At 41.1% G+C, this 20,276-nt stretch overlaps 1 protein-coding gene across 10 annotated transcripts in view; it reads right to left on the reverse strand.

Annotated features, from left to right (window-relative positions):
• The window catches only part of cep170aa (centrosomal protein 170Aa), a 133,784-nt gene that overhangs the window by 39,380 nt on the left and 74,128 nt on the right, over positions 1-20,276 (reverse strand). For all 10 annotated transcript variants that reach the window (XM_052012338.1, XM_052012339.1, XM_052012331.1 and 7 more), the window contains one exon: positions 14,796-14,951. In XM_052012338.1, coding sequence (XP_051868298.1) covers positions 14,796-14,951 — 156 coding nt within the window. The remainder of the gene's footprint in view (positions 1-14,795; positions 14,952-20,276) is intronic.

The following is a 20,276-nucleotide window of genomic DNA, read 5'->3' on the forward strand; positions in this document are numbered from 1 at the left end:
CAGAAACTTGTTTAAGAGGAGGACAGGACTGGCAGCTCAACATTCCAGGGTACAGATCTCTCAGACGTGATAGGGAGGGATTTAAATGTGGTGGGGGAGTTTCATTACTGATTAGGAAGAATGTCACAGCTGCACTAAGAAAGAACAGCTTGGAGGGCTCATGGGTAGAGCTCAGGAATAAGAAAGGAGATATCATTATGATGGGCTTATACTATAGGCCCCCCAATAGCCAGTGGGAGCCATAGAAACATATGTAGGCAGCTAATATAAAAATGTAAAATTAGCAGGGTTGTTGTAGTGGGTGATTTTAACTTCCCTAGTATTGACTGGAACTCCCTTAGGGATACACAAAGACTGCAGATGCTGGAAATCTGGAGCAACACACAAAATACTGTTGGAACTCAACGGGTCAGACAGCACCTATGGAGGGAAAAAGACAGTTCACGTTTTGAGTCCTGAAGAAGGGTCTCGACCTAAAGCATCGACTGTCCATTTCCTTCCATAGATGCTGCCTGACCCGCTGAGTTCCTCCAACATTTTGAGTCTTGCTCCCTTGGGGATAACCAGCATAGCTTTGAGTGAGGGAGATCTTGTCTGACAAATTTGATTGAATTTTTTTTTGAGAAGGTTATGAAAATGATTGATGATGGTAGGGCAGTGGATGTTGTCAACATGGACTTTGGTAAAACACCTGACAAGGCACCTTGTGATAGGCTGGTCCCAAAGATGAAGCCACATGGGATCCATGGTGAGGTGATAAGTTCGATACAAAATAGGCTTGGTCATAGACAATAGTGGGTAGTGGTGGAGCAGTGTTTTTCTGACTGAAGGTCTTTGAAAAGTGGTGTTCCACAAAGATCAGTGCCCAGACCTCTGCTGTTTGTAATATATACAATTTGGATAAAAATGTAGGTGGCCTGGTTATTAAATTGGTGGCATTGTGGATAGTGAAGAAGATTGTCAAAGGATACAGAGGATATAGATCAGTTGGAAATTTGGGTGGTGAAATGGCAGATGGAATTTAATTTGGCAAATGCGAGGTAATCCATTGTGGGAGGTCAAATGCAAGAGGAAAGTACACAGTAAATGACAGGATCATGGGAACATTGATATGAAGAAGGACCTTGGGGTGCAATTGCATAGCTCAGTGAAAGTGGCAACACAAGTGGATAGGGTGGTAAAGGTGGTGTATGGCATGCTTGCCTTCATATGTCTGGGCAGAAGGATGTGGAGGCTTTGGAGAGAGTGCAGTAGAGGACCTTGTGCAGGCAGATGGGATTAGTTAGATTGGCATCATAGCAGATGTGGTGGCCCAAAGGGCCATTCCTGTGCTGCACTGTTCTATGAGAGGTGAAGTTAGCAGGAGAAATGGATATCAAAATAAAAATTTGACTACATAAATTAAGTAAAACTACTAATAAGTATAATATACCATTTTCCACTTTTATTTCTGCACAAGATAGTCTAATATCAAACCAATCACTTTTAGAGTCTAAAATTAAATGCATATAACGTTGACCAATAAAAAGTGGAATAGAGTCAACAGAACAACTGAAAACATTAATGAACCAGACAGCAAAGTACTTCCAAAGGCACTTTAATGGCTGTCACTTTTTCAACTGATCATTCATGTTTTTAAAACAAATATACCCTGACCGTTAAGTCTATATCCCAACTCAAGGATAATAAAATGACATCACTGTTTAAGTAATTGCACTCTGCAGTGCATCACAAATTCACAATCTTGTTGCTCAAATCCAGGAAAAGGAAGATATATCAGGGAACCAAACAGATGCTGTAACCATGACCATCAAGGAGCCAAGTCTAATTGTGGATAACTGTAGAGAGAGCTCTCTACTATCTGCTACAGGGAATATCATTGCTAAGGTGCTCCCCAACTGTACTGCCGGGTGGCTGATATGTTGTTCCCCAAATCAGTGTGGATTCTGTCCATTCATCTAGGGGCATGGCACACTTGATCTTCACTGCACAACAAGAGAAATACAGGGAGTAGCACTAACCACAATACATGGCCTTTTTTGACTTCCCTAAAGCCTTTAACTCTCAACTGGGAGGGTCTGTGAAGTATTCTCCCGAAATACAACTGCCCATAGAAGTTAGTCTACATTTTACATTTTCTTTGTGACTATATGCAAACCATGACTCTAGCCTTAAAAAAATACATCTGTTAACATAGAACATCACAGCATCAGTACAGACCCTTCAGCCGACGATGTCAGTGCCGACCATGATGCCAAATTAAACTAATCCATTCTGGCAGCACCAGATCCATATCCTTCCATTTCCTGCATGTTCATGTATCTGTCTAAATTCCTCTTAAACATCACTATTAGATCTGCTTCCACACCACTCCCTCCCCCGGTAATATGCTTCAGGCATCTACATTCTGTATAAAAAATATTTCTTAAACTTTCCCCATCTCACTTTAAACCTATGCTTAGTTTAAGGTTTATACATTATACTATTGCCTCTATAACCAATCTTCTATTTACGTTAAAAAAATTTATGCTAGAAGTACAACTTGGAAAGTGCATACTTCTGTCCTTTGTCAAGTAAAAGTGTATTTCAACTCAATAAATATGGATCTTGACCATGGGACGTTTCTCAAGAGCTTTGTATGTTTAAATCTTCTAGACAACAGCAATACATACGTCAGGCTGTTGTTTATCGATTACAGCTCAGTGTTCAACACCATCATCCCCTCAGTACTAATCAACAAGCTTCAAAACCTGGGCCCCTGTACCTCCCTCTGCAACTCGGTCCTTGACATTCTTACTGAGAGACCATAGTTACTGCGGATCAATAATAACATCTCCTCCTCTCTGACGATCAACACAGGTGCACCTCAAGGATGCGTGCTTAGCCCACTGCTCTATCACCTCTACACTCATGACTATGTGGCTAGGCACAGCTCAAATGCCACCTATAAATTCAACAATGACACCACTGTTGTTAGCAGAATCTCAGATGGCAATGAGAAGGCATACAGGAGTGAGATAGATCGGCTGGTTGAGTAGTGTCGCAACAACCTAGCACTCAGCAAGACCAAGGAATTGACTGCGGACTTCAGGGAGGGGAAGTCAGGAGAACACACACCAGTCCTCACTGAGGGGTCAGCGGTGAGCAGCTTTAAGTTCCTGGGAGTCAACATCTCAGAGGATCTACCCTGGGCCCAATACACTGGTGACATATCAAATCTCTTCAAACTCCAAATGAAGTAGTGCCACTGGCTTGCCTTCTTCATGAGTGCATCAAAGACTCTTGCAAATTTCTAAAGATGTACGGTGGAGAGCCTTCTGACTGGTTGCATCACCACCTGGTATGGAGGATCTGATGTGCAGGATCAAAAGAGGCCGCAGAGGGTTGTAAACTCAGCCAGCTCCATCATGGCACAACCCTCCTCGCCACCAAGGACATCTTCAAAAGGTGGTGCCTCAAGAAGGCAGCATTCACCATTAAGGACCCTCACCACCTGGGACATACCCTCTTCTTGTTACTACTATCAGGGAGGTGGTACAGGAGCCTGAAGACCCACACTCAATGAGTTAGGAACAGCTTTTTTCCCCTCTGCCATCAAATTCCTGAACAATCCATGAATGTTACCTCATTATTCCTCGTTTGCACTTTTTTTTGATAACTTAGTAATTTCCATGTCTTACACTGTACTGCTGCTGCAAAACAACAAATTTCATGACACATCAGTGATAATAAACCTGATACTGATTCTCATTCCCTAGAACTCATAGTGCTCCCTGTTGTGAAGCATCACACAAAATTAAAAATCCTCTTGGAGGACAAAACAAAACATGGCTTCAAAAAAGAACCCACACAAAAAGCCACCAAAATTACAGAAAACTTTTCCTACAGCAATCTAGTTCAAATCTACAGAATTAAATGTACATTTATTTTGCTTGTGGCACAAAATTCCACAGAACAGTCATACAGCACAGAAACAGGTCCTTTTGCCCACCATGTCTATGCCAACCATCATGTACCCATTAAATCTAATCCCATTTACCAGTACCTGGTTCGTAGCTTTTTATGCCTTAGTGATTCAGGTGCTTGTCTACATACTTAAATGTTGCAAAAATCTACCTCCACCACGCCATCAGGTAGTGCATTCCAGATTCCAAACAATAAATTCTTCCTCAAATGCTCTCTAAACCTCTTACCTGTTATCTTAAATATATGCCTTCTAGTTTTAGATATCTCAGCTACAGGGAAAAGTTGACTACTATCTACCCTATCAATACCCCTCATAATTTGGAGAACCTCCATCAGGTCCCTCCTCAGCTCAAAGAAAAACTGGACAAGCTGAGATTCTCCAGTCTTTCTTAATAAATGAAATGCTCCATCCCAGTCAACATGCAGTCAAATTGCCTTTGCACCTTCTCCAGTGCCATCATGTCCCCTTACAATGTATCAACCAGAACTGAAATTAGTACGAGTTGTGACATAATGAACATTTTATAAAGTTGTACCACAACTAACTTGATCTTGTATTCCATGTCCTAGCTATTGAAGATGAGCATCCTGTTTGCCTTCTTCACCACCTTATCTTTTTCACCTGCCATCAAGGATCTTGTACGTCAATATCCTCTATTCCTCAGTATCCCCTTGGGCACCACCATTCATTGTGCATGTCCTAACCTTCCAAAATGTATCACTCATATACACAGCACAGTAACATGCCATTTAGCCACACCAATCTTCCCTTGTATTTATACACTCGAGCCTCTTATTCCTCCTCATTTAATGCTTTAAGCATACCTGGACAAATTTACAAAGCAAGCTACATTTTGTCCATGGGCCAAAACACTTACATACATCTCAGTTGACTCCATCAGATTTTCTGGTACAAAAATTACACCAATCAGACAAATGTAAAAAAAAAGCAACTACTTTGTTTTTCAACAGGTTTCATGAACATGTGGGGGGAATAGACAAAGGGATGGGGAGTTAGGATAGTAGGTTGCTGACAGCTTCCAGTTCAACAGCTAATCTTGAAAATGCAATAAATGCAATAATCTTGAAAATGCAACAATGAACTATGCCAGCGACCTTAATCTAATATTACTTCCAAGTTTTACAGGACTGCCAAAAGCAAGAAAATTATTTCCAGAGCCCCAGAGATGCCACCTTGAACTGAGGAAGAATGCAATTTTGTTTTTTTAAAACCTCAAAAAAATTGTCTCCAGTTTCAGTTATCATTCAATGTAACCAACTGAATCATTTAGAACATATGACCCACTATGTCTGTGCTGACCACGATGGCCATTTAAACTAACCCTATCTGCCTGCACATGTTCTATATCCCTCCACCCCCTGCCTGTTCATGTGCCTGTCCAAGTGCCTCTTAAACATTGCTATCATGTCTGCTTCCACCACCTCCCCGACAATGAGTTCCAGGCACCTAGTACTGTGTTTAAAAAAAACTTGTATCGCACATCTCCTTTAAACGCCACCCCCCACCTTAAATCTATGCTCCCTAGTATTTGCTCTCTCTCTTCAGGGCAAAAGACTGACTATCCACCTGATCTATGCCTCTTAGAAATTTATGCATTTCCACTGGATTGTTCCTCAGCCTCCGATACTCCAGAGAAAGCAACCCAAAGATTTATCAAGATAGCTGTTAAGGTTCCCCAAACATCTGTTGAAACTTCCAAGATTTATTCAGACCCATCTCCCCATAGGTTTTTATTGTTCAAAAGGGAAATTTCATGTCACAGGGATCAGTACTGGGTCAACTGTTGTTTGTCATATTAATTATTTGAATGAGAATGTAGTTGACGTGGTTAGCAATTTTAAGGATAACACCAAAATTGGTGGTGTAGTGGTCAGTGAAGAAGGTTATCTAAGATTACAACATAAACTAGATGAACTGGAAAGTTGGACAAAAAGAATGGCAGATGGAAATTAATTCAGACAAGAGCGAGCGAAGTATTGTATTTTAGTTAAACCAGGAGAGGACTTGCACAGTAAATGGGAGGGCCCTGGAGAGTGTTGTTGAACAGACACCAAAGGGTACAGGTACATAGTTCCCTGAAGGTGGCAACATAGGTAGTCAAGTGGTGAAGGTGGCATATGGCACACTTGCCCTCATCAGTCAAGGCAGCGAGTGTAAGAGTTGGGATGACATGTTACAGCTGTACAATATGTTGGTGAGAGTGCACTTGGACTATTGTGTGCCGTTCTAGTTGTCAAGTTATAAGAAGGATGTCATTAAGCTAGAAAGAGTGCAAAAAAAATTCACAAGTATGTTACCATGACTGGAGGACTTGAGTTATAAGGAGAGACTCAACAGGGTGGGACTTTTATCCCTGGAGTGCAGGAGGGTGACCTTATAGAGGTATGTAAAATGAAGGGCATAAACAGGCAAAATGTCAATGTCTTTCTGCCAGTGTAGGGGAATCCAAAAATAAGAGGCATAGATTTAAAGTGAGAGGGGTAAGATTTAAAGGAGATACGAAGGACAACTTTTTCCATACAGAGGGTGGTGGGTATATAGAAGGAGCTGCCAGAGGAAGTGGTAGAGGCAGGTACAATTACATTTAAACAGGTACATGGATATGAAAGGTTTAGAAAGATGTGGGCCAGATGCAGGCAAATGAGAATGAATGAGGTAGGTAACTTGGTTGGCTTGGATGAGGTGGTCTGAAGGGCCCATTTTTGTGCTGTACAACTATGACTCTTTAAAAAAAACAAATTGTAGGTGAAACGAAAATACAAAATTGTTAGTTTGCCTGCCTGCGGAGCAAAATGCCACGGACAGTCATCTTTGATGGGAAGCACTGTACAGGTGATTCTGTTAAAGCATTTTAAAAAGACAGGCTGTAAATTATTTAATATAAAGTTGTATGCACTTTTGGGATTATAATATGCTGAGGAGACAGGATTGGGAGTGACTGTATTTGGTTAAATCCACATCTGTCATGTGGGAGTTGTTTAAAGACCAGCTGTGAGGAAGACAAACAAGGTTGATGAGAGATGTTGCAAATTTAGTCAAAAAGAAAAAGGAAGCAAATGTAAAGTTTAGAAAGCTGAACTCAGATAGAGCTCATGAGGAATACAAAGAAAGCAAGAAAGAACTTCGCTAGGGAATGAGGAGAGCCAAAAGGAGCAAGTACTCTGAAGGAGAATACCAAGACATTTTATACAAACATTGAAAACAAGAGCATAGCTAGGGAGAGGGGAGGATCCCTCAAGGACAAAGGAGGGAATTTATGCCTGAAGCTAGAGGAAAAGGGCAAGATACTAAATGAGTATTTAACGTCAGTATTCACCAAGGAGAAGAACATGGAGGATAGTGAGAGGGATATATTGGTATTATGGGGCAAGTTAATATCAAGGTGGTGGTGCTAGGGCTCTTGAAGAACATGAAGGTGGATAAATCCCCAGGGCCTGATGGGATCTATCAAAGGTTATTTAGAGAGGCAAAAGAGGAGATTGCTGGGGCCTTGACAGAGATCTTCGCATCCTCTTTAGCCACAGCCAAGGTACCACAGGACTGGAGAATAGACAATGTTGTTCCTTTGTTTAAAATGGCTAATAGAGACAAACCAGGAAATTATAGGCTGGTGAGCCTTACATTAGTGGTAGGGAAATTATTGAAGAAGATTATTAGGGATGGGATTTACTCATATTTAGAAAAAGCATGGACTTAATTGGTATAGTCAACATGGCTTTGTACAGGGGAGGTCATGTCATACAAACGATTGAGTTCTATTTTTTGAGATAACAAAAGTAGATTGGATTCAATATTGGCTTTGCCATAGAAGACCATGATGGAGGATGTTATTCAGACTGGTGATTTACAGTGAGTTGATAAATTAGAAGACAGAGGGTAGAGTTGAGCAGATGTCTTCTGACTGAAGGTCTGTGACCAGTGGTGTTCCACAGGGATCAGTGCTGAGACCTCTGCTGTTTGTGATATATATGTAAATGATTTTGAAGAAAATGTAGATGGGTTGATTAGCAAGTTTGCAGGTGACACAAAAATTGGTGGAGTTGTCGATTGTGAGAAAGGTTGTCCAAGGATACAGAAGGATATAGATCAGTTGAAAATATTGGTGGAGAAATGGCAGATAGAGTTTAATCCAGACAAGTATAGATAATTCCACACTACTGTTACGAGTTCCAGGGTTTAAACCTAGTGACAATAAAGCACAACAACACATTTCCAAGTCAAGATGGTGCACAACTTGTTCCAATGCACCTGTAACTCGTTCTTCTTGATGGCAGGAAGGTACTTTTGAAGTAGCCTCAGTGGTGGAAGCAAAAAGTGTTAAGGGTGATGCATGGGGTACCAAGCAAGCAGGATGCTTTGTGCCGGTTGATGCCCAGCTTTGAGAGTTGCTGGAGTTGCAATTATTCAGTCAAGTGGAGAGTATTCCATCAGATCCCCAAATTGTCTCTTACAGATGGTAGCAGGCTTTAGTACACAAGAAAGAGTCATTTACTGCCTAATACCCAGCCTCTAACTACGAGAGGTCACAGTATTGATGTGGCTAGTCAGGTTGAACTTATGGTAAACAGTGATTTCTATGCACCCTCAGCATAATAATGGTGGAGTACTTGACAATGAAAATGCCATTGAATGTTAAAGCGAAGTGCTTAGACACTCTCTTGTTGGAGGGGATCACTCCCTAGCATTACTGTGGCACAAAGGTTACTTGCCACTTATTGATCTATGCCCAAATGTTGTATGGATCTTGTGGTATGTAGGTAAAAATGGATTTATTTACTAAGTAGCAGCAAATGGAATTGAATGTTATGTTTGTTCATTCCCACTTCTGACCTTAAAATGGAAAGAACCTCATCGATTAAACAGTGGAAGATGGTTGGGCCTGGAAGACCCACCCTGAGGAACTCCAGCAGCAATGGCCTGGGGCTGGGAAGAGTAATCTCTAAACGAGCCAAGCATCTTCCTCGTCTGAGGTACGACTCAAAACAATGGTATGTTATCTTCTTGATGCCCATTTACTTTATCAGGACTCCTTGATCCTGCAGAGTCAAATAGTACCCCGAAGTCAAGGACAACCTCTCTCCGCCTCATTCTGGAATTCATCCCTTTGGTCCATGTTTGGCCCAAGGCTCTGATGAGTGATCCTGGCAAAATCTAAACTGGGCATTGATATTTAGGTTTTGGTAATAAGTGCAGTTTGATAACTTTTATCGCTTTGCTGATGATTGAGAGTAGACTGATTGGGCAATGCATTACTGGACTGGATTTGTCCTGTTTGTTAACAGGACACATATGGGCAATTTTCCACTGTTGTAACTGTACTGGAACAGCCTAGCCAAAAGGCACTGCTTTTTGTAGACTGCAGGTCTTCAGTACTACAGCTGGGTGTTGTCTGGTCCAAGAGCCTTTGCAGCATCCAGATGCTTCTTGAATTTGGCTCAAGGTTAGAAATGAATGGAGCCGGAACATTTGAGATATGGAGGGGAGTACAAAGGAAAGAATATTATACCTTCAGAAACAAGTTACACGAAGTATTTTGCATGTACAATAGGTTTTTGTTTCCATATAGTTTATGGACACATTACAATTAAGATTTTCATTAGCTCCACTCCCAACTCATCAGTGGAGCCCCTATCCAATTATGTGTTTCATTTCAGTGCTAAACTGAAACAAATATAATTACTTCTGTGTTAATTTTTTCAATTAAAAATGACAATATAATTAAAATGTGTTAAAATAATTTTCAGTTATCTTTTGTCTCACTTTATGATAAGTAATTAAGGTGTAAAAGTTATTAAATACAATTTTAAACAAGTGGTAAAGAATATTACACAGCTACCTCAATTTTTTAAAAATAAAACATGTAGCAAAGATCTTTGATACCAGAGCCCTAGAATCATACAGCACAGAAAAAGGCTACTCGGCTATTGTGCTTGTTCTACCACATTGACAGAACTACATAATTAGTCTCATTTGTGCTCATTCCCTAAAGGCATGGGGAATTGCTGTTTTGGAAGTTCTCTTGCATTGATCAATCAAAATCCATGCCTCTTACATATCCATCGCTTTTAAAGAGGATATTTAATTTTTTTTTAAAAATGCACCCCAACTCAACACTGACAACAGTATTAAACTCTGATAAATAACTGGCAGTGTCCTGTAGTTAACCCCCCCAAATTAGCACCAGGATCTGCTATTACTACTGACTCAATCTGAGTAGATAGCCAACAATTGAGTTCCACCTAGCAACATCACGATGTTGTCCAGTCCACAAACATCTCTTGGGTTTACAGCTGCTGAACTTTAAAATTAAAGTTTACAGCTAATTTATAAACACCTTGCTGATTTATATTTTAGAACACACCGAGTTCTGAACCACAATTTTTTTTAAATGAAAATTTTCACTGGGTACACTTGTTCATTCCTGGACACACTCAAGATCTGTCCCTAAAAAATTAAAGCTGGATTTTCCTTATTGTTCTTAATACGGTTCCCTACTTGCCTTGTGATTAATTTTTCAAGGTTCTTCTGCTGATTACCAATCTACAATTGCCATTAATTGCTTCTATTCAACCCCTCCAGATAAGCAGACTTCAATTGTCCCACCTCCTGCAATTTTCCCCAAATTTTTGATGTAATTGCCTACAAACAAAATCCTGTTCCCTCAGTGTGTATAGATAAGATGCATAGCTATGGAAGGCACTAGAGTTTGTATTTCAATACCTTTCAAAATATGGTATACACTATCAAGGAACTTCATTGAAATGTTATCAAATAAGAGTTAACACTGCCACAGATCGGACAGATGATCAGATAAGACCATAGGAGCAGAATTAGGCCATTCAGCCCATCGAGTCTGCTCTGCCATTCGATCATGGCTGATGTATTTTTCCCTCTCAATCCCATTCTCCTGCCTTCCTCCATATCCTTTGACACCCTCACTAATCAAGAACCTATCAACCTCTGCTTTAAATATACCCAATGACTTGGCCTCCACAGCCGTCTGTGGCAATTCCACAGATTCACCACCCTCTGGATAAAGAAATTCCTCCTCATCTCTGTTCTAAAGGGACGTCCTTCTATTCTGAGGCTGTGCCCTCTGGTCCTAGAATCTCCCATTACCAGAAACATCCTCTCCACATCGACTCTATCCAGGCCTTTCAATATTCGACGGGTTTCAATGAGATCACTCCTCATCCTTCTAAACTCCAGTGAGTACAGGCCCCGAACCATCAAATGCTCCTCATACACTAACCCTTTCACCCCAACACCCACCACCCCCCGCCCCCGGATCATTCTAGTTAACCTCCTCTGCACGATCTCCAATGACAGCACATCCTTCCTTAGATATTGGATTCAAAACTGCTCACAATACTCCAAATGTGGTCTGACCAACGTGTTATAAAGCCTCAGCATTACATGCTTGCTTTTATATTCTGGTCCTCTTAAAACGAATGCTAACATTGCATTTGTCTTCCTTACTACTGACACAACCTGTGAGTTAACCTTTAGGGAATCCTGCACTAGGAATCCCAAGTCCTTTTGTACCTCTGATTTCTGAATTCTCTCCCCCTTTAGAAAATAGTCTATGCCTTTATTCCTTTCACCAATGTGCATGACTGTACTCTTCCCTATGCTGTATACCATCTGCCACTTCTTTGTCCATTCTCCCAACCTGTCCAAGTCCTTCTGCAGACTCCCTGCTTCCTCAACACTACCTGCCCCTCCACCTGTCTTTGTATCATCTGCAAACTTGGCCATGAAGCCCTCAGTTCTTTCATCCAGATCATTAACATATAACATGAAAAGTAGCGGACCCAACACCGACCCTGAGGAACACCACTGGTCACTGGCAGCCAACCAGAAAAGGCCCCCTTTATTTCCACTCTTTGCCTCCTGCCAGTCAGCTAGCCAATCTTCTATCCATGCTAGTACCTTTCCTGTAATACCTTGGGCAACTATCTTGTTTAGCAGCCTCATGTGCGGCACCTCGTCAAAGGCCTTTTGAAAATCCAAGTAAACAACATCCACTGACTCTCCTTTGTCTATCCTGCCTGTTACTTCCTCAAAGGATTCCAACGGATTGGTCAGGCAAGATCTCCCCTTAAGGAAACCATGCTGACTTCAACCTATTTTATCATGTGCTTCCAGGTAGCCTGAAACCTCATCCTTAATAATGGAATCTAACATCTTACCAACCACTGAAGTCAGGCTATCTGGCCTACACTTAGAGTACTGTGTCCAGTTCTGGTCGCCTCATTATAGGAAGGATGTGGAGGTGTTGGAAAGGGTGCAGAGGAGATTTACCAGGATGCTGCCTGGATTAGAGAGTATGGATTATGAGGAGAGACTAAAGGAGCTAAGGCTTTACTCATTGGAGAGGAGGAGGATGAGGGGAGACATGATAGAGGTATACAAAATATTAAGAGGAATAGATAGAGTGGACAGCCAGCACCTCTTTCCCAGGGCACCAATGCTCAATACAAGGCAGCATGGCTTTAAGGTAATGGGTGGGAAGTTCAAGGGAGACGTCAGAGGGAGGTTTTTCACCCAGAGAGTGGTTGGTGCATGGAATGCGCTGCCTGGGGTGGTGGTGGAGGCTGATACGTTGGTCAAGTTCAAGAGATTGTTAGATAAGCATATGGGGGAATTTAAGATAGAGGAATATGTGGGAGGAAGGGGTTAGATAGTCTTAGGAGTGGTTTGAAGGTCGGCACAACATGGTGGGCTGAAGGGCGTGTATTGTGCTGTATTGTTCTATAATTTCCTGTCTTTTGCCTCCCTCCCTTCTTAAAGAGGAGTGACATTTGTGATTTTCCAGTCCTCAGATAATTGATTGAAGAGGAAAGTTTTAAGAAAACTCCTAAAAAAGGGGATAGTATAGAAAGGCAGAATAGGAATTATAAAGCTTAGAGGCAAGGTAGCTAATGCCATTGCAGACACAAGAGACTGCAGATGCTGGAATCTGGAACAACATACAACCTGCTGGAAGAACTCAGTGGGTTGAACAGCATCTGTGAGGGGGGAAGGGGATCTGATACAGGGTTTTGACCGGAAATGTTGACAATTCCTTTCCCTTCACAGATGCTACTCGACCCGAGTTCCTCCAGCAGATTGTTTGTAGCTGAAATTATTGTTGCCAATAATGCATAGTTAAAATTAGAGACTGCCTCAAATCAGAACAAGAGGATTGTATGAAGATACAGAGATAGAGAAAGAGGCAATGTTACGAAGAGCATTCAAAATAAGGAGAATTTTTAAATCAAGGCAATACCAGATTAGGAGCCAATGTCTGTAAGGACGCACAAAAGCAGTAGCTAAACAGCAGGCAAGGATAATGATTGCAGAGTTCAGGTTTGCAGACATTGGAAAGATGGGAGGCTAATTGGGGGATCACTGAAGTACAGGTTAAAAAAGTTCTAGCTAAGAGTTTAAGCAGCAGACAAGGCAAAGCCACATTGGATGATTTTACAGATGAACATGGGTTGTTTTGATCATTGAGTAAATATGTAGTCACCAGTTCAAATTAGGATCAAAAATAACACCAAGGCTCCGAGACACAAGAGATTCTGCAGATACTAGAATCTGGAGCAACATACACACAAAGTGGTGGAGGAACTCAGCAGGTCAGGCAGCATCTATGGGGAGAAATAAACAGTTGATGTTGAGTTGAGACACTTCATCAGGACTGGAAAGGAAGAGGGCAGAAGCCATAATAAGAAGGTTCGGGGAAGGGAGAGGAGCACACACAGGCAGGTGAAAGGTGAGTTCAGGTGATAGGCGAGTCCAGGTGAGAGGGGGAAGGGGGAGATGCAAGAAGCTGAGAGGTGATAGGTAGGCCTGAAAGAGGAGGAATCTGGTAGGAAAGGGTGGTGGACCATGGAATAAATGGAAGGTGGTGGGGAATAGATGGGCAGGTCATGGGAGCAGGGGAAGGGGGTGTCACAGGAATGAGGGAAGATGGGGGGGGTGGGGTGATGGGGAGAAGGGAGAAAAAAAAAAGTTTTGAGCATGTGTGTCAGAGATCACAGAAAAGAGTTCAGTTCTTCAGTTGGTGCCAGAAACCTCAGATACTGCAAGTCCAAAATAAAAAAAGGGGGATTCTGGAAATGCTCAGGTCAACCAGTATCAATGAGGTGATAAGCAGAGTTGACATCTTGAGTCAAGTCCTTTCATCTGTACTAGAAAAGTGAGAAGGTGAGCATGTTTTAAGTTGCAAAGAGGGAGGAAGGTGGAGACAATGGAGGGGATATGGAGGTGCAAACCAAATGTACAAGGAATGAATTCTTTTAAAAACTGTCAGTTGGAACAAAAATGAGTTCAGCATTGTTTGCGTTTCAATTCTTCAATGTCTAGTTCTGGATATCTGACAATTCTGAGACATTGGAGGGGTCAAGAGAAGTAGTTGTCAGGTTGAGCTTGAAGTCACAGTGGGGCTAATGCTATTCTCATCAACACCCAAACAACACATTTCCAGCACAAGTTAAGCAAAACACATCAGGAACGGGGCAATACTTCCATTGCACAATTAACACTTAACTTACAAACATTGCCTGGCTGAAATCAGCTCACGTCAACACACTGGGGGGGTGGGGGGGGGGGGGGAACCCTGGCTATCCTTAACATTAACTACTTAGCAAACAAAAAACTCAACATCTAGAAAACAATCAAGCTTTGCTTTTCAGTGTTACAGGCTGCACCTATGACAAGTCTTGGTTTAAAACGTCTCCTAAATGTTTGAAACAGTATGGGACACAATAATTCATGCAAATGCTAGAAATTTTGTTAATTTTTTTCCCATATGACTCACCTCAGAGTCATTCAAAAGTTCTTTACTAAGTTCTCCATTTCTTGCATCTGTTGCTTGTTCAGCAGAATTTTGTTTCCATTTGATCTTTTGTTCAGCAATGACTGGCCTTGTTATACCACAGCCAGTGTAATTGGGGGAATCTACTACTCCAAACACCTATTTTAAGAATAAGTAAAATTTATTAGAAATATGAACCAGACAAGTGAAACAAATAAGGGCCACCATGTGGCTCTTCATCCTCAAATAGCATATGATTAAGCTTAAAATAGTATTCTTTCTAAAACTCTATACAAAATTAAAAGTTAATGTATATATTCGTACATCAAGTATTACAGCTGAATAGATACAGAAGGGTTAACTAGTGCAATGAAAACTTGTATTCATAAAATTTGCTATGACCAATTAAAATCCATCAATGATCTTGCCTTTGAAGCTAGGATATTCTTCACTGTGTGTATGGAGCCACCACTATGTTGTGTGATGGGAAAAGGACAGGACTACCATTCCAAACAATGTATACATGAGGCTCTGAAGCCAATAACCACCCGAATTGTACACAAGAATGTATAACCTAATGGCTGAGCACGCTACTCTTCATTCATCATTTTCAAATTTGGAGATTAACACTGGTTTATTGCAGGATGTACCTGGATATGACAGACGCAGACTTTAATGAGATACCAACCTCGTAGAACAATTACACAAAGTTATTTGAATGCTGATTTCAAAAGCAGTCTTTAAACATCTACGTAGTCCTGTAATCGAGATCTTGAGCATAGTTGATCATATTTCATATATTAAAATCCTTCAGTGTCTCTGAAGAGTCAGACTGTACAGCCAGCACAGATTAGTGAAGACTAGGTTATGCCTGATCAAGACAATTTTATTTTTTTCTTTAATGGTAATTAAACTAGGATAAAAGGAACAACTACGATGTTTTATATACATATGGACTTACAGAAGTAACTTGGTAAGAGACGATTAGTTAAAAATTCACAAAACTGAAGGCCAATATCCAAGAAATTTGCTGAGTAGCAGTAATAATGAGCAAATACTTAAATTGGCAAAATGTAACAAGTGGAATACTGTAAGGGCTTTTGTGACTATTTATCTTAATAAATGTCAGGACCGAAAACCACACAACCAAGTTTGTTCTGTCACATTGATGAGGCAGCATGGTAAGCCATGTAAATAGGGGCACTAAAGTATAAAGCCATCAATACTTTAGCAGATTAAGTCAATGGCAAAAAATGGATTTCAATGCCAGCAAACTCTGGAGCTACAAAATGAGAGAAGTTCATTTTCTAAATAGTGAAGTGCAGTGATGGTCCAAAGAAGTCCATTAAAGTGACATGGACAAGTACAGATAATAATCCAATAGGCTAATGGAAAGCTGGCCTTTATACGTAGAGGACATGTGCAGAAGAATTTAGAAGTTGTGCTGCAGCTCTATGAAGGTACTTAGACAAGTGATATTCTGTAAGGATGGATTAGTCCTGGAGAAAAATCAAGAGAAAAAAAACTATACAGAGTCTAAAAGGAGTAAACAAAAACTAACAAATGTGTTCTCTGAAATTTAGGAAGTATGAAATGATTTCATTGAAATTTCCAAGGTATTAAGGGGAATGTACAATAGATGAATGTAACTCATTTCTCTTGTTTGGGGAGTCTCAAACTTGAATTTCAAGTTTAAGCTGCAGAGCTAGGCCTTTGAAGAAGGAAATCAAGTACCATCTATTGTCACAATTAATCAGCATTTCAATTAGTTATCTAATAGAAATTTAATTAATATAAGAGGAATTGTCAGAGTCATGGATTTTAATGCTAGCAACCAGAATGCCACAGTGTCAAAATTAATTTGTATTTGTAAAAATTACAAAAAAAAAATCAAAAATTTAACTTGGTGACATGACAGTTTAAGTGGGGAAGTTATAAAGAAAATTATTGGAGAAAATGCCTAAAAAGGGGGGAAAAAACATGAAAGTGAAGGCCATTAAAAGACAGAGGTGAGTTAAGAAATGAAGCAGAAGACTAAATAGTTGAACTTTGTAAAGTGTATGAAGACCATTGATTTTTCAGCTCTCAAGAAATCGATAGACCTCAAGATTTAGAAGCATTGGTAAATACTGTCAGCAAGACTACACCTTTTATGCAAAATAGATGGAATCCCTATAATCCTTATTAAACATAGCCCAATTGTATTAAGAAGCATATATCAATGATCTTGATTATCAGAGGGCATTACAAGAACAAAAATCACCATCAGTATGAGTTAATTGGCACAGATCAGAACTGTGACCATTCAGATCTCAACTGATAAATATAATTTGTATTAACCTTGGACAAAGGGTGGATTACATATGACTGAGACTGGCCTATGCAGGGAGATGGGCAAGAGCAGGTGATCATGGAAGGCACTAAGAAATTATGCCTCTAAGATTCAGTCACCATACAAAAGCCAAAACAAATCAAACAGTCCAATTTCTGGCAACAGTCTTCAATTTTTCAAAACAAATTGCTCTTGAGAGCAACTTGAGACTTTATAGCGTTCAAAAGCAAAAAAAAACAAATTCAGAGAGCCAAGGATAGGAAGGAACAATTCATGCTATTGATAAAGGAGAAAATCTCCACATTAAAACAATTTGTTCAACCTCCACCTACAAACTGTGCCTGATTTGTGGATAAAGTCCATCTTCCAAGACATTGATGCTCAACAGATACATGCAAAGTTATAATATCAGATACACAAAAATTATACTTTGTATCAAAGTAAATACCCAATCCAATAAGAGACCACTGTATCAGTAAAATCAACTTAAACTTTGAGGCAACTGCTAATATCTGAGCACCACTACCAAAAACCCTGCCTAATTAACCAGAACAGGCCTCAAACTGATTTTTACAAAGATTAACTTAACAACTAAGATCATATTTGGATCTACAGAGGAAGATTAACTTTTGCTCAGAAAAACTGAATGTGTGCCTGTCAGATGTCAGTATTGATTTTCTGACAGTGTAAACTGCAAATAAAAATAACATATTATAAAAAATATTGTAGTTATGGTCATGAGAGACTTCCCTAATATAGATTGGGACCTTTTTAGTGCAAGGGGGTTAGATGGGGCAGAAGTTGTTAGGTGTATCCAGGAGGAGTACTTAAATCAATATGTTGACAGTCCAACAAGGGGAGAGGCTATTCTGGACTTGGTGTTGGGTAATGAGCCTGGCCAGGTGACTCACCTATCAGTGGTGAGCAATTGGGGAACAGTGCATCCGAATTTTCTTGATTAACCTATTATGTGACCACAGCTCATTAACTTTCAGGATAGCTATAGATAAGGATAGGTATGGGGCTAGCAGGAAGGGTTTAAATTGGAGTAGGGCTAATTATGAAGGCATAAGGCATGTACTAGGCAGAGTAAACTGGGGACACCTTTTTGCTGGCAAGTCTACGTCAGACATGTGGAAAGTGTTTAAGGATCAAATACACAGGGTACAGTTTAGGTACATCCCGATTAACCATAGAACAATAAAGTGCAATACAGGCCCTTTGGCCCACCATGTTATGCCGACCTTTAAACCACGCCTAAGGTTATCTAACCCCTTCCTCCTACATGTCCCCCTATTTTAAATTCCTCCATATGCTTATCTAACAATCTCTTGAACTTGACCAACGTACCTGCCTCCACCACTACCCCAGGCAGCGCATTCCATGCACCAACCACTCTCTGGGTGAAAAACCTCCCTCTGATATCTCCCTTGAACTTCCCACCCATTACTTTAAAAGCCATGCCCTCTTGTATTGAGCATTAGTGCCTTGGGAAAGAGGTGCTGGCTGTCCACTCTATTCCTCTTAATATTTGTACACCTCTATCATGTCTCCCCTCATCCTCCTTCTCTCCAATGAGAACAGCCCTAGCTCCTTTAGTCTCTCCTCATAATCCATACTCTCTAATCCAGGCAGCATCCTGGTAAATCTCCTCTGCACCCTTTCCAACGCCTCCACATCCTTCCTATAATGAGGCGACCAGAACTGGGCACAGTACTCCAAACGTGGTCTAACCAGAGTTTCGTAGAGCTGCATCATTACCTCACAGCTCTTAAACTCGATCCCACGACTTATGAAAGCTAATATCCCATAAGCTTTCTTAACTACCCTATCTACCTACGAGGCAACTTGCAGTGATCTGTGGATATGAACCCCCAGATCCCTCTGCTCCTCCACATTACCCAGAATCCTGCCATTTACCTTGTACTCCACCTTGGAGTTTGTCCCAAAGTGTGCCACCTCACACTGAACTCCAATTGCCACTTCTCAGCCCAGCTCTGCATCCTATCAATATCCCTCTGTAAGCTTTGATAGCCCTCCACACTATCCATAACACCACCGATCTTTGTGTCATCTGCAAACTTGCTAACCCACCCTTCCACCCCCTCATCTAAGTCATTAATAAATATCACGAAAAGTAGATGTCCCAGAACCGATCCTTGTGGGACACCACTAGTCACTGCCCTCCAATCTGAATGCACTCCCTCCACCACAACCCTCTGCTTTTTACAGGCAAGCCAATTCTGAATCCACACAGCCAAGCCTCCCTGGATCCCATGCCCTCTGACCTTCTGAAGAAGCCTACCATGTGGAATCTTGTCAAATGCCTTACTAAAATCCACGTAGACCACATCTACTGCACTACCCTCATCAATCTTCCTGGTCACCTCCTCAAAGAACCCTATCAGGCTTGTGAGACATGATCTTCCCTTCACAAAGGCATGTTGGCTGTCCCTAATCAGTCCATGATTCTCTAAATGCTCATAGATCCCATCTCTTAGAATCCTTTCCAACAGCTTGCCCACCACAGACGTAAGGCTCACTGGTCTGTAATTCCGTGGACTATCCCTACTACCTTTTTTTGAATAAGGGGACAACATCCGCCACCCTCCAATCCTCCAGTACCATTCCCGTGGACAACGAGGACACAAAGATCCTAGCCAACCGTTCAGCAATCTCCTCCCTCGCCTAGCAAAGCAGCCTGGGGAATATTCCGTCAGGCCCCAGAGACTTATCTGTCTTAATATTTTCTAACAGCTCCAACACATCCTCTCTCTTGATACCTTCTCTGCCTCACCAGGACAAATTTATCCCTAACATCCTGCAAGAGATCCCTGAACATCGACCACATCTCCATAGTACATTTCCTTTCAAAAATGTCATCCCAATTTACACTCTCAAGTTCTACCCTTATAGCCTCAAAATTTGCCCTTCCCCAACTAAATATCTTCCAGTCCTCTTTGCTCCTATCCTTGTCCATGACAATGCTAAAGGTTATGGAGCAGTGGTCACTGTCCCCCAAATGCTCACCCACTGAGAGATCTGTCACCTGACCTGGTTCGTTACCTAATACTAGATCTAATATGGCATCTCCTCTAGTCAGCCTGTCAACATACTGCGACAGGAATCCGTCCTGGACACACTTAAACTCT

This window comes from Pristis pectinata, chromosome 3, assembly GCF_009764475.1.
Source record: "Pristis pectinata isolate sPriPec2 chromosome 3, sPriPec2.1.pri, whole genome shotgun sequence".
Lineage (NCBI taxonomy): Eukaryota > Metazoa > Chordata > Chondrichthyes > Rhinopristiformes > Pristidae > Pristis > Pristis pectinata.